The sequence below is a fragment of the Micromys minutus genome (assembly GCF_963924665.1).
Source record: "Micromys minutus genome assembly, chromosome: 16".
In the NCBI taxonomy this organism is placed as follows: domain Eukaryota; kingdom Metazoa; phylum Chordata; class Mammalia; order Rodentia; family Muridae; genus Micromys; species Micromys minutus.
The window spans coordinates 38,144,385-38,158,143 of NC_137985.1; the positions used below are offsets into that span (position 1 = coordinate 38,144,385).

General features: G+C 42.7%; 1 protein-coding gene across 4 annotated transcripts in view; it reads right to left on the minus strand.

The window, feature by feature from the left end:
• Positions 1–13,759, minus strand: part of UBE4A (ubiquitination factor E4A) — a 37,281-nt gene that overhangs the window by 6,644 nt on the left and 16,878 nt on the right. For 3 of the 4 annotated variants that reach the window (XM_080930682.1, XM_080930680.1, XM_080930681.1), the window contains 8 exons: positions 12,558–12,891; positions 11,202–11,322; positions 9,020–9,324; positions 7,652–7,784; positions 6,398–6,585; positions 4,040–4,140; positions 3,823–3,936; positions 1,602–1,776 (listed from right to left, as the gene is read on the minus strand). In XM_080930682.1, the coding sequence (XP_080786808.1) occupies positions 1,602–1,776; positions 3,823–3,936; positions 4,040–4,140; positions 6,398–6,585; positions 7,652–7,784; positions 9,020–9,324; positions 11,202–11,322; positions 12,558–12,891 (1,471 nt within the window). Of the gene's footprint in view, positions 1–1,601; positions 1,777–3,822; positions 3,937–4,039; positions 4,141–6,397; positions 6,586–7,651; positions 7,785–9,019; positions 9,325–11,201; positions 11,323–12,557; positions 12,892–13,759 lie in introns of those variants that run through there. The other variant, XM_080930683.1, reaches the window with a different exon arrangement.

The following is a 13,759-nucleotide window of genomic DNA, read 5'->3' on the forward strand; positions in this document are numbered from 1 at the left end:
TGAGGATTTTAAATTGCATAATATATTTTCAGTGAAAAAAAAAATAGAGAAGCAAAAACCAAAACCAAATAAACGAAAGGAAAGAAAAGCTACTACCCAGACACAAACACTGTCAAAATTTAAAACTACATTTTTGTGTGCACCTACATGTATCACAGCAAGCGTGTGTGGGTCAGAGGGCAACTGTGGGAGTTGGTTCTCTCCTATCACTTTTATCCAGGGATCAAAGGGAGGTTGTTGGACTTGATGGCCAAGGCCTTTACCTATGAGTCCCACATTTGACTTGTATTGGAAACTTCATTTTCATCTTATACTTTCTCTCCTACTTTCTATTTATTTCTTTTTACACTCTGGATTTTATTCCCTCCTAGCCCACCCTGACTGTCCCACATCCCACACCTCCTTCCTGCCCCTCTTCACTTTCTATCTCATTTTTTCCTGCCCCACTTCAATGACAGTGTTCCTTCAATGGATTTTTTTTTAAACCCTTTCATTAAATATTTAAAGTTTTAAAGTCACATTTTTAATATTTAAAATGTCTTTTCTGTCATTTGTGACTTTTGTTCTTTCTGATTTCTCTGAACTGATAGTTTCTAAAAGAGCTTTAAAAGTTGATTTCTGCATTTCTCATTAGATGGTTCCTTTTCACTCCTGCTCTCTGGCTGCTCTGTCACGCTAGATTTATTCATTAAATGCAAATTATTTATCTCCGTCCCCCCTCATCTGTTATTATTTGCCACATATTATAACTATGTAGCTCAGGCTAGTCTGGGACTCAGAGTCCTTCTGTCTTCATCTCCCAAAAGGATGTCACACCATGCTTGGATTTATGATTTTATAACACACATACACACACATCTTACAGTATGGATTTTAAATATATAGCAGCCTTTAATTCTACTACGCATATTGTAAATGCTTGATAGTCACATGTAGCAAGTGGTTACTGGACAGGGCAGTGCTGCTCTAATGAGAGTGGGAATGAGTGTCATTTTGAAGTCTACTTCATTTAAGCAGGAGGGAGACATTTTCCAGATTAATACATACATACATATATAAACATGCATAATGTACAGTTTACATGGCCCACACACAGGTTAATGGCTAACTGGTCCTCACAGAGTTTTTTGGTAGTAGGGATTGTACTTGGCTTTGCATATGCTATGCATGTGTTCTAACACTAAGCTATACGCCCAGCTCCTTCAGGAAACCAGTTTATTTTTTTTGGCATGTCATTAATGAGCACCATCATTCTTTTTGAAGTTTCTCTGATTTGTTTCAGTCTCAGATATAGAAGTTATAATCACCAGAGTCCAAATTTCTTTTGGACAGGGTCTTACGCATCCCAAGGTGTCCTGGAACTTATATGTAGATGAGGTTGACCTAGAACTTCTGATCTTCCTGCCTCAGTCTCTGGAATGCTGGGATTACAGGTGTGTGCCACCATGAAGGCTTTCGAGTAGGAGAGGGAAACACTCTACTGACTGAGCTGCAGCCCTTGTCCCACATCCTAAACTCTTATTTTTGAGCTGGGCTGATCCCTCAGTTAAACAGACCTTGATTTCTACATTTTTGGGGACAGCATACCCTCATGTTCTTACCTGATGTCAGGAAGGAAAGGGTACCAATTGTTTCATTAGACATGATATTATGGAAACGTGCCAGCTGCCCAAACATCTGCAGACCTGCCTCTTTCTCTCGGCGGGCTTCTGGTGTCAGACTCTCCCATTCTCCTCGGTCTTTCTCAATCTGCTGAATCTTTATCTTGCTCAAATACTACAGATACACCAGAAAAGAGAAATGCAATGAAGGGCCATGACATTTAAGAGGGCTTAATTAAAATCCAGTCATCAGGGTGTGGAAAAGAGGTTCAATGGTTATAGGCTCTTGCTGCTCTTGTAGAGGATCAGGGTTGCTCTACAAGAATCAGCATTGTGGTTCACAACCACCTGTTAAATCCAGTTCTGAGGGACTGAATATCCTCTACTGACCTTCATAGGCATTATGTACACTTATAGAATTCAAACAAAGCAATACCATACAACACACACACACACACACACACACACACACACACACACACACACACAAATATCCAGAGCTGGAGAGCACTTGCTCTTGTTCTTGCACATGGGAGCTCACAAAAACCTGCAACTCTAGTTCCAAGAAATACAACAAATTCTTTTAGCCTCTTCAAGCACCTGCATGCATGTAGTGTAGTTACATACATGGAAACAAAACACTCAAAAATCCTAAAAAACAAGCCCAGTCAGCAAAGCCATATGAAGCCTTTGTCAATGCAGGGCTGAGGCATAAGAACTTCGGGGAAGCAGCATGAAGGTTCAGTGGGTTAAGGTACTTGCTACCAAAACTGATGACCTGCGTTTGATCCCCAGAGCCCTCATGGTGAAAGGAGAAAACAGACTCCTATAAATTGTCCTCTGACCTCCACCTGCACATGGTAGCAAGTGAACACACACAAAGTAAAATTACATTTTAAGGGACTTTTGGAAAGATAAAAATAGTGTCCTCATATAGATTTGTCTCTGTTTGAGTAAAGCGCTAGATAAGTGCCCAGAGCTAGGAGCATATCTGGAGATGGAAAGCAAGATCAGTGAAGCAGTGGATGGAAGTCAAGCTAAAACAGGATGATTTGAAAAGGGAGTCCTTCCTAAAACATAAAACACACAAAAGGCTCAAAACTAAAGTTCTATAAATACACCCGATAGTCAGAGGGAATAATTAACTTAAAACCCTCACCTCTCACCATTCCTCCTGTTGCAGTAAATAAGGAGTTAAGCTATCTTAAGAGAATACCATCTACTTCATACCCCGAATCACACTGTCCTTTGTTCACTTTTCCTCAGAGAACCTATGTTAAGTTTCAGAGTGCAGGATGATGAGAAGAACAAGAGGCACAAAGCAAGCACAAATTACTTAGTGGGTTATCAACCAGAGCTCCTGACTGTATGGTAGGCTACCTTCAAACTAGCCTGCATCATCTTCCTGAGGACCACCGCCTAGTCACTCTGAGCTCCTGCCCTGCTGCAGGCTCAGCAGAGCACACAGCTAAGCTTGGACGGAAACCTCTGTAACTTGGAGCTGAAACAATCCTTCCTTCTTTAGGTGGTTTTTCTCAGGTACTGTGTCTTAACATAGTCACTGACCAAAATTAAGATCCTATGATTTTTTTGGTACTGTTGGTACACCTTATTTTGGCTTTATCATACTTAAGTCAGAAGATGCTGTTAGAACTGCAGTTCCAGGCGTTTGTGAGCTGGGCACTGGGCACTGAACCCAGGTCCTCTGCAAAAGTCATAAGTACTCTTAACCTCTAAGTTGTCTCTCTAGCTCCAAGACCATTTTAAAAATTCTCATCCAAAGAACCACCCAAGTCCAACAATGACCCTTCATCTAGTGAAATGATAAACCTAGAAAGCTGTGTAGAAAGTGCTGGGCACACAATTATAACATTTATACGCTTGTGGTGTGCAAGAATGTTCTAGAGCAAGGATTACGCTATTACAATTAAAAGGTCAAAACAATATATTCTGCCAGTTGTAGTGATTCATGTCTGCAACCCTAAGATTCTGGGAGGCTAAGGTGAAATGGTTCCTATGGGTTTGAGGTCAGCTTGAGATAAAGAGTGAGAGAGAACTTATCTAAACACATATACACCAAAAACAAACAAACAAAAAGCCCCAAACAAAACATAACAAGCACTACCTCCACCTCCACCCCACCACCACCAATGTTGATTTGAAGCCTTTTTCGTTGAGATCACTGTAAATGGTATAGAACACACAATATTTCCTTTTTTACCTGTATGGCTTCATCCAAAAGGAAGATAGCATCATTCATTAACAGGTTAAGAAATCGGAGGAACAGTGGGGGATTCATAGCTTCTAAATTCTTAGAGGCGTAGTCAGCCAAGTCCTGTTAGGTCCCAGCCCAAGAAGAAGATATTTTAGTGCCAAATCACTTATCAACAGTACTGAGGCTGGCCCGAAGCAAATAGTACCACGAAAACCTCTCTTACCTTAATGCTCTCCCGATAGCAATCTGTCCCCCACATGTATCTTAGGATGGGATACATAGGGCGGCGGTAATTAAACTTCTGTTCAAATTGATGGGGGTCCCCTAAAGTAAGGCAAGAATGAGAAATCAGCTGGGGTGGTCTGACAGAGAATGAGCAGGATCTTTTGTGTGTGCACTTTCTTTACTCTGGATGTCAAGGCTATGGCCAAAATCTTCCCTAGGAGTTTCTACAGCCCATGCTCCTTGGGGTGCTGGGGATATAACTGCCTAGGCTGTAGCTATAATTGCCTGCATGTGATCATGTAATTAGACCAGACAACATTCCAGGCAGCACCAACTAGATTCAGTGGATACGGGCAAAAGAAGGAGCAGATGTGAATGGGGGAAGGGAAAGGGAACATGTTGGGAAGTTTCAAAGGAAGTAGGAAGGAGGAGTTGGGTAGGTGTGGATATGATCGAACATTCTTTACAATGCATGAAATTGTTAAAGAATAAAGATATTCTATTAAAATATGCATAACACACAAAATATAAGTCTTATATTATATGTTGGATAAACATACTATGATTGAACGACATCCCCAGCCTTTGCTAGGAATCCCCACCCAAATCCTTCCCAAGACAAGGTGTCTCTGTGCATCCTTGGTTCTCCTGGAACTCATGTAGGCCAGGCTGGCTTTAAGTTCAGAGAAGTGTGCCTAGTGTTGTGATTAAAGGTGTGTGCCACCATGCCCAGCTTTCTCTAGCAATTTCTAAGGCCTAGGATTAGGCCAAGTATTTGTTTGCTTGACAAACAAGAGGGAAACAGCTCTAAAGGACAGCTTACTTAGTAAGGATTCAGGACCAAACTGTTAAGGAAAAAAAAAAAAAAAAGCCAAGAATATATACTTCTGTATCTGAGTATCTATCTATCTCTCCTTTCTCTCTCCCTTCCTTCCTTTTCTTTTTGGTGTTTTGTTTTGAGAAAGGTCTCTATGTAACCCTGGCTGTCCTGGAACTTACTGTATAAACTAGGCTGTCACAGAGCTTCACATACATCTGCCTCTTGAGTATGGGGATTAGAGTTGTGTGCCACACCAGACTCTAGGACTCTAGTCCCCAATTAAGCCATTCTGCCTCTGCCTCCCAGGTGTTAAGATTACACAGGTATGCATCACTCTGCTTGGCTGACCAAGCCTTTCCAACCTTCACTTTCACATTAATGGAATGTAATCCATTACAGGTCTCTGGCTATATGGCCACACGGTGAGATCACACGGTGACTGCTGGGCAGCTCCTCAGGGGGAGGTTCACACATACTATGTCAGTGAATCATCATTCTGACTCATTTTATATGTGAGAAATTGAGACCCAGATGTAAGTAAGAGACAAAGGCATAAAACAAATGTGAACAGTTTAGCTAATAAAATGTTAAATGCCTCTTTAAATGCTAATTGTACATGTTACCAAATGGCAGAAATCCCCTTTAAAAAGACTCTTATGCAGATGCTTAACATGTCTTGACTACTAGTTCAGACAAAGCTCTGCCTAATTGAAACTCAGGTGAGGAGGACTGGAGAGTGACAATGCTGTCCACTGGTCCTCTTTAATTTTTTCTTGATATATATATTTCTGTGTTATGAGTATGTGTGCATACATGTTTGTGTGTGTGTCCATACGTGTGGGTTTGGGTTTGCACATGCACATGTGGAGGCTAAAAGTCTACACCACGCTTGTTCCTCAACTACTCTCCTTTTTGTTGTTTGAGACAGGGTTTCTCTGTGTAGCCCTGGTTGTCCTGGAACTCACTTGATAGACCACGCTGGCCTCAAACCCACTAGGATCCCCCTGCTTCTGCTTCCACCACCACTCTGATTTTTTGAGACAGTCTGATTAACTCAGAACTCAAGGATTTGCCCAGACTGGATGACCACTGAGTCCCAGGCATCTCGTCTCTGCCTCCTTAGAACTGAATTAGGAGTGGACGTTGCTGCGCCTGGCTTTTGGAAACTTGGATTTTAAGGCTCAGTCTCAGGTCCCCTGGCTGCCTTGCTTGCAGGTGTATGCAGGTGGGGTTTTATTGTTCTGGTTGTTGTTTGTTTTTTGTGAGACAGAGTTTGGTTTTAGCACTTTTAGGTGTATGATATGTACAAACAATTAAAACACTTTTAGCATTTATATTCTCACCTATAAAATGAGAACAATGTAAATAAACTTTTCGGATAAACAAGTTAACAACACAGTAAAAATAAAGCGCCCAGCATTAAGCTTGGCACACAGCAAGTATTCAAGTAATGCTGGTTGACATTTCTGTGATTCTGTGATTAAACTGTGAAACTCTTAGTTCTCAGCTCTAGGGCTGACCATGTGACTTCTTTACCTGTAAATTCGATATCCACAAACACCTTGATCAAGGCTTCTGAAAGTTGGGGAGCATATGGAAAGTTGCAGAACACACGTTTCCGGTGGAACACACTGGACACCAAGGGGCTTGAGGTCTGGTCCAGATGAGGCATCACTGCTTCTAACACCTCTGCTAGTTTGGCCCTCAGGTGGGGATTCTTCATTCTGCAGAGGGCAGAGAGCACGATGAGCAGAAAAAACTAACTCCCGATGTGACTATTTTACACGAGGAGCGGTATGTACGACAGCATTATCAGACATAGAAGGCACACCTGCTCCAAGTTTGTCAGTACTCTGGTGCAGGAGATACCATGTAACATGTTTCGGGATAGTTTTATTGCATAGTCCTAGCTTGTCTGGAACTCCCTATGGAGACCAGGCTGGCCTTGAGCCTGCAGCATTCTTGCTGTCTCTGCCTCCTGAGTGCTGGGATTATAGATGTACACTATCATGCCTTCCTGCTCAGCTCTTGAGAGGACAGCTAAGCATGTATGAGGGAAACTTTAGTTTCCATGTAATGCTTAGGACATTCACTTTTCTTCTCTGTAACAATGCACAGTTTACTATGCACTCTTCTCTGACAGGCTCATTTTGAATAAACTTGCTTTCCCAAGCTTTCTGAGTGCAAATAATTAGGTTATAATTTTCTTATAGATCCACAATCCCTGTCCTATGAGTCTAATCAATGCTTTTTGGCTTATGGTCAAATTCCCTCTAGGTCTGCTCAGCTCAGTAAAGGGTCAGCTTCTATATATTTCTCATTGATACATCTTGAGGAATGGTGGACTTCTCTTTTTATTTTGCAGCAAATGTGCCCTTTTGTGCATAACAATTATTTCCTTTAGTCCACACACATAACACCCTCCAACTCATCTCCCCCAAAAAGTCAATGAGGCAATTCTAAAACCATAGTACACAGTAGACATAGTAAAACATCAGGCTAGATGAAACATCGAGCCAGGCTGGCTTACTGCTTCTCCAACTCAAGTGGCAGGAAGAGGCTTTGATTGACATAATTAGTAAGAGTTTAGCATCTATCTGCCACTGGTCCAGCTGCAGGTATTCTGGTTAATTATTTTGACCAGGGACAAGCAATAGAATCCTATTAGGTACCTTATATGCAGGCTCAAATTCTCTGTGGGCAAAGTCCTCTGCTTACTAAACCTCACCCCAGCAGGCAGAATGTTTTGTGGCTCTAGCCAGTGACTGGGGCAAGCATCCAGCACATCACCTTTCTATGCTTCCAGTGAAAATGGTGATAAAATGAAGCACATGCTCCAGAGAATCTGCTGACGTCTCCAAAATGTCCTCAGCAAAGCGCCGGAGAAAAATGAGGAAATCACCCAGGTTATCTGCAAAAAATTCTGAAAAAAGATTCACTGGAATTAGCCAAACATCTGCTCATTGGTCCCAAACAACATCCCAGTATCTCCTTCACATAAATTAATAAAGGTTTAAAAAGTCCAAGGCTTTTATATACCAGGAATGGGGATGAGTTAGTAACTGTAGGATCTCCTAAGTGTGTATAAAGCTTTGTTCTAATCTGAGTAAAATGCATGAAGAGCAGTGACACAAAGAACTATTAACCCTGGCACTTCGTGCTCCCAAAGGTTGGCCACAGTTTGAGCCACCTTTTGGGTGTGGCCAGGTACTCGAGGTGACTGCAGAAGGAAGCTCCAGGATGGTCCTCTAACCACTCTCCCCTTTGGCACTCAGACCTTTGCAAAGTCCCTTTCTGCAGTACTCTAGACCAGGAAATCCCCTGCCACATGCAGCAAAGGACATCATCATTACACTAGACTAGGACATATGGGATGTGTGCAGTACAGTACGTGTTTTCAAGGTTAGTTCAGAGTTTGCAGCTTCCATTTTGGTCACTGTGCTGCCACATCATGAGTGGCACTGAGATGTGTGAGGCTGTTGGCAAGCAGCTGACACCTGATGACAACCAGCCGACCGGGCTTGGAAGTGGATCCTCTAGCCCTTGGTGAGTCCTCAGAGTCCATGGCTCTGACTGACAGCCTGACCATAGCATCCTTAGCACTCTGAGCCAGAGTCACAGCCCAGCCTGTACTTCTGATGCAGAGGGGCGTGTGAGATAAGGTTGGCTGCTTTAAGCTGCTATATTTGGGGAGTAACTTGTTACATAGCAATATGAGACCAGGACAGTGTTCAAGAACATTTAATCTGCTTAGTAAACATCAATGACACATCACTGACATACATAAATACAATCTCCCTCCTGAATTAGTAAGACAAGATTTTTTTTCCCCTAAAAAAACCTCAGGGAGAGTTAGACAGACAGTTGAATACTTTGAAAGACAAATAGGATTAATGGCAGAAGCTAAGAGCTGTGAAAACCCTGACTGCAGTTCATCTTTTGCAGGCTGTTCTGACAGTCCCAGGATCAGAGACACAAAGCTGGAGAGGGAACTGATGAGGCCCCCATGCTTTGGCCAGGAGACTCTTGTAAGTTTGAGTAGTTTTCTCTAGTAACAATGGGATGATAACTAAGGAAGGGTATTTTGAGGATTAAGCTTCCAAGGTGACCCACTTGGGTGGCTATAAATAGAATGTTCCCAAGAGACAGGCTGCTTACCTGGCACATAAGCCAAAGAGCTGTAGCCATCTGGCAAAGGAAAACTTAGCTCTATTGGCTGTGAGCCCTCATTGCCTATGGCCAGTTGAACCAGCAGAACAGCCATGGAGACCTGCAGATTCAGGCAGTTCTGCAGCATCTGGGGTTCAGTCATAGCAGTCTTGGTAGAGAGATAGATGGTCATCAGGCGTTCAAACTGCTCACGGAGATTGTCAGCAGCAGGGCTAGAACTCTGCTGAGCATCCCGCCAGGCAACCTGCAGCCGATGCAGATTTTGGTTGATTTTTACCATCTGATCATGCAACCTGCCCCCAAGAAAGCAGAAGAGACTAGGTCAGGGAGGCCCATGTGGGGGCAGTGTAGTCTAGATTATACTGAAAAGCAAATTCTTGTTTGTTTTTCTAGTGTTCTATGATTGTAGAAAGTGGCAGGGTCAATGACACAGAAGGCACTCACAAAAGTAACCGACTGGACAGAAGCAAGATGCACTGCTCTCAGAAAATATTACCATGTGCACAACAAACCTGAAGCTAATTATGGAGCATTAGAAGCCTCTACCATGAGCTGGGTGCAGAGAGCATGGTTATTATGGAAAACAGTCACTTTAATGAGGCAGAGTATGAGCAGCCCAGTATGAGCTTTAGAGCACGCAGGTGGGGTCAGAGGATGGTCTCTGCAGTGAGATAACTAAGCAGGTGAAAAAGGCTTGACTTTACCAACCACACCCAAAGCAGTACACAACCTAAGAGCAGCTTCCAGCCCTCTTAAGAATAAGATAATTATTCCTCTCAAAAGTCCACTTGAATATTGAAAGGAAGACCTGGAACTAAAAGCTACTGATAACTGATTCTACACTACTAATACTAAATCACTTCCTTGGACAGCTACTAGGGTGACTGACTGGGAAACTAGATGCCAGGCATCTCTGTCTGAATTTAGATTGTTGAGCAGGTCAAGCACATGCTGAACTTCTGTTACCACATTTAAAATGTCAACAACAGGTCAGAAACACTGTCTAATGAAGATATATTTTCATTTTTCTCCCCAGTAATTTTCTGCTGGAGGAGTTAAAAAACTTACATTAATTTAAGTATCCTGAGAAGAAATTAAAAAATCAGTATTCTAGGCCAGATATGTGATACACACCTTTAATCTCAGCACTCAAGAGGCAGAGGCAGAGGCAGGTAGATCTGAGGCTAGTCTGGTCTACAGAGTGAGTTCCAGGATAGCCAGGGCTACACAGAGAAATCCTATCTCAAAAACAAACAATCAGTATTCCTGGGTTTGGGGAGATGGCTCAACTGATAAACTGCTTGCATGTGCAAGCAAGGGGACCTGCGTTTAGATCCTCAGCACCCATGTAAAAGATGAGTATGCTGGTGTGCGCTTGTGGTCCTAATGCTGGAGACATAGAAACGGGAGGATCCCTGGAGTCTTGCTGAAGGTTCAGCCAAAGACCCTTTCTCAAAAGGTATGGTAAGGGAGCATCTGAGAAAGCCACCTGACACGGATCTCTGGTTTCTACATTACACATGAGCATGTGTGCCCTGTCCCCACCAATTAAAAAAAAAATCAGTATTTATAATACTCTTTCTATAGATGAGATGTATGAGTGAGTTATTTCCCTCCTATGTTAGAAATCATTCTCAGGTAAATAGGGGAAAAACTGTAGAGTGACATGTGGCTACTTTGCTAGAAATGGACCCTTCTGGAGCGTCCACACAAGCTCTCAGCCTTCCTGTCTTGAGAACCCTTCCTCTCAGGACCATAGCTCCTCTGTGTTCATACTGGTCTGTCTGGAATCAGTTTTCTCAATGTCTGTAAGTTTTGTCTCTGGTCTTTGGGCATCAGAAGTAATAAGAATTCAAGGGTAGAGAGTGAAATGTAAAATGGAAGTAATAAGGTTTTCCTAGATAACAACAAAAAGGTAAGGATTGAAAAGTTGGCAAACTGTGGAGAAAAATATTATCACAATGTTAATTTTAAAGAGAAATAAAAAAAAAAAACCCAAAACAAAACTGTAAGCAATCTGTATAAAGTGGACTCTCATAAACGTAAACCAGAGCATGTGGCTTTCCCTGTGCCATCCTAACAGGGCTCTTGAGACTCACTGCCCACCTTTGAGACGTCGACACAACTAACTGGACCAACAGTTCTTTTCCAACGACATCAAAGGCGTTACCTGTGAAATCCCAAGTACAAGGTGTACTCTGTCAGGGCCAGGTTCTCCGTCACGAGGTTGTAGCTCTGGGGGAACGTTGGCTCCTGCACAGCTGGGATCAGACAGGTCTCCTTGTCCAAACCTCGAAGAAGCGAAAGGAATGGTGACAGACCGCTCTCAACAAACACTGGTCTTGGGCTTCACTCCCCCTCAGCGTCCACATTGCTACAGTGACATTCTTCACAACACATCTCCAACCACTACCTTGTCTAAAAACACTTTCTGGTCTCCTGCTATCTACAGAAACAGCTAAATCTCTTTTGCTGAAACAATAAAATCAGCAAAAACTAAAATGAGTGATGATGCTGTAGAGTTTCCAAGTGGTAAGCAATGGGCTATTTCCATTCATTCGTTCATTCATTGGTTTGAAACAGGGTTTCTCTGTGTAGCTCTGGCTTTCCTGAACTTGCTCTGTAAACTAGGCTGGCCTGGAACTCACAAAGATCCACCTGCCTCTGTCACCTGACTGCTGGAATTACAGGCATGGTCACCCACCACTACTTGGCCATTTCTACTTGTTCTATGCTTCTCAGTGTTTAAGTTATTTTTGTGCAGATACTAGTTTTTCTAATTTATAGGAGGCTTAAAAAAAAAAAAAACCCAAAAACTCTGAAGGAAATTGGTGAAAAATGAATGAGAGATTCATTCTGAGTGACAGATCAGGGCGATTCCTTTTCTCTCTTCTATAACCAAGTTTTCTCCAATCTGGTGCCAGTTTTCGCTCTTCTCACCCACACTCTACATCCTCTCGCCCCGGCTCTCACCACATGGGACTTCTCACTATTCCTCAATAAATTGTTTCCATACATTTTTTTTCCTAGACAGCCACAAACTCAAAAATCCCCTGCCTCTGCCTCTCAGGTAAGCGCTTGCTGCTGCTTTCACAGGCTGTCACTTCTACATCAGTTAGTCTGACATTCCTGCTCCTTTGCCTGGTAGACTCTGACTTGTCTGTTAAGACATGAAGACACCAGCTTCTGCAGTGTCGTTCACCCCTTCCTGTGCTGTTCCCACTGTGTTAACCTACCTGTTAACCTACTCTTCTGGAACCTCTAAGTTCAAGGATAGCAACTGTGCGACTGCATTTTATAAAGCACGAGGGAATGAGTATCCAAGGTTGACAGAGTCAGACAGAAGGTCTCACCAAGGCCTAACATCAAAGGTAACAGGTGCTGTTTTCCATAAATCCATGTTTAAATCGTTTAACTTGTTCTCATCTGTTTTGAACAAGGGGCATTTTCTCAAAGGCTAAGGGAGCTAATGCCTCAGAGGTGAGACACACACTCACTGTTTTAAAGAGTCCAGTTCCCTACCTACCTCTCATATGTACACTTTTAATTTTTCGTTCTTCATCATTCAAGTCCTTGAGAACACAGTACGTGGGGTTAAAGGTGAGGAGCCGAGAAGATCTGGGTTTGCAGAATGGCTGGCACAGCTTTAGGAGAGCAGCACCCAGATTCAGAAAGAAGGCATCCGAGGCATACATTTGGAAGAAGATTTCGGGCATCTGATTGGCCCAGATCTTGGTGCGGCCTGCATTTGCATGCAAACAGTTTCCAAGCCAGAACAAGATACAGTGCTTGGTTTCTGGAGAGAGCTGGAGCAAGTTCTTCAGCATCTGGTAGATCTTTTCATGGAACTGAGCCATGAACTGTTTAGCCAGAAAACACAACCACAGAACATTCCAATTTCACAATCCTGGTATTTTCTTTTTTGACTCCTAAGCCCCAGCAAATACAAGTGCTTAAATGCTAATCTTAATCTTTCCCTTTACTCATTTTGTACCTTATTCCCTGATTCTGATACATATTTATTCATATATAATGTATATTTATGTGTTACTGGGTACTTAGGAGCCTTTTCCTGGTCAGCTGCCAACTGCACAGAATGTAATAGGTTTCACAGTAGGGCTTTTTATTGATAGTGTTAGGTGATAAGTCCTTGGGATCTGTTTTCAAATGGTTTTCATGGCATTACTCAACTCTACATACTCTTAGTGTAGTATGACACTAAGCCATAAATAAGGCAGACATGGCTACAGTTAATAAGTGTTTTAATTTCACACTACATTTATTTAATGTCACTGTACTTAGTATGTGGGAATGGCATGCTAGGAAGCATGTATGAGCATGCATAGGAGCGATTCTGTGTGCTATATGGGCCCTGGGGAACAGACTCCAGTCATCAGACTAGATGACAAGATCTTTACTCACTGATCCATTGTTCCCAGTAAATCTTTACAAGAAACAAACAAACACCCAGGGCAGTTGGTTTGGCCATTGTAGTCTGCTAAACACCTGCTTGACAGCACTGCCATGACCTAACAGTAAACGAGACATTAACTGAGCCCTGTTTAGCCATCTAATGCCTCGCTGTCAGACTTCTGCTAAATTCTGTTAAGACGCCTACACATAGAGAGGAGGACAGGGAAGATTTGGGTAGAAGGGCACACGGGGCAGTTCTCACCACATGTCATGGAACTCACTATGTAGACCAAGCCTGCCTCTGCCTCTGTCTTT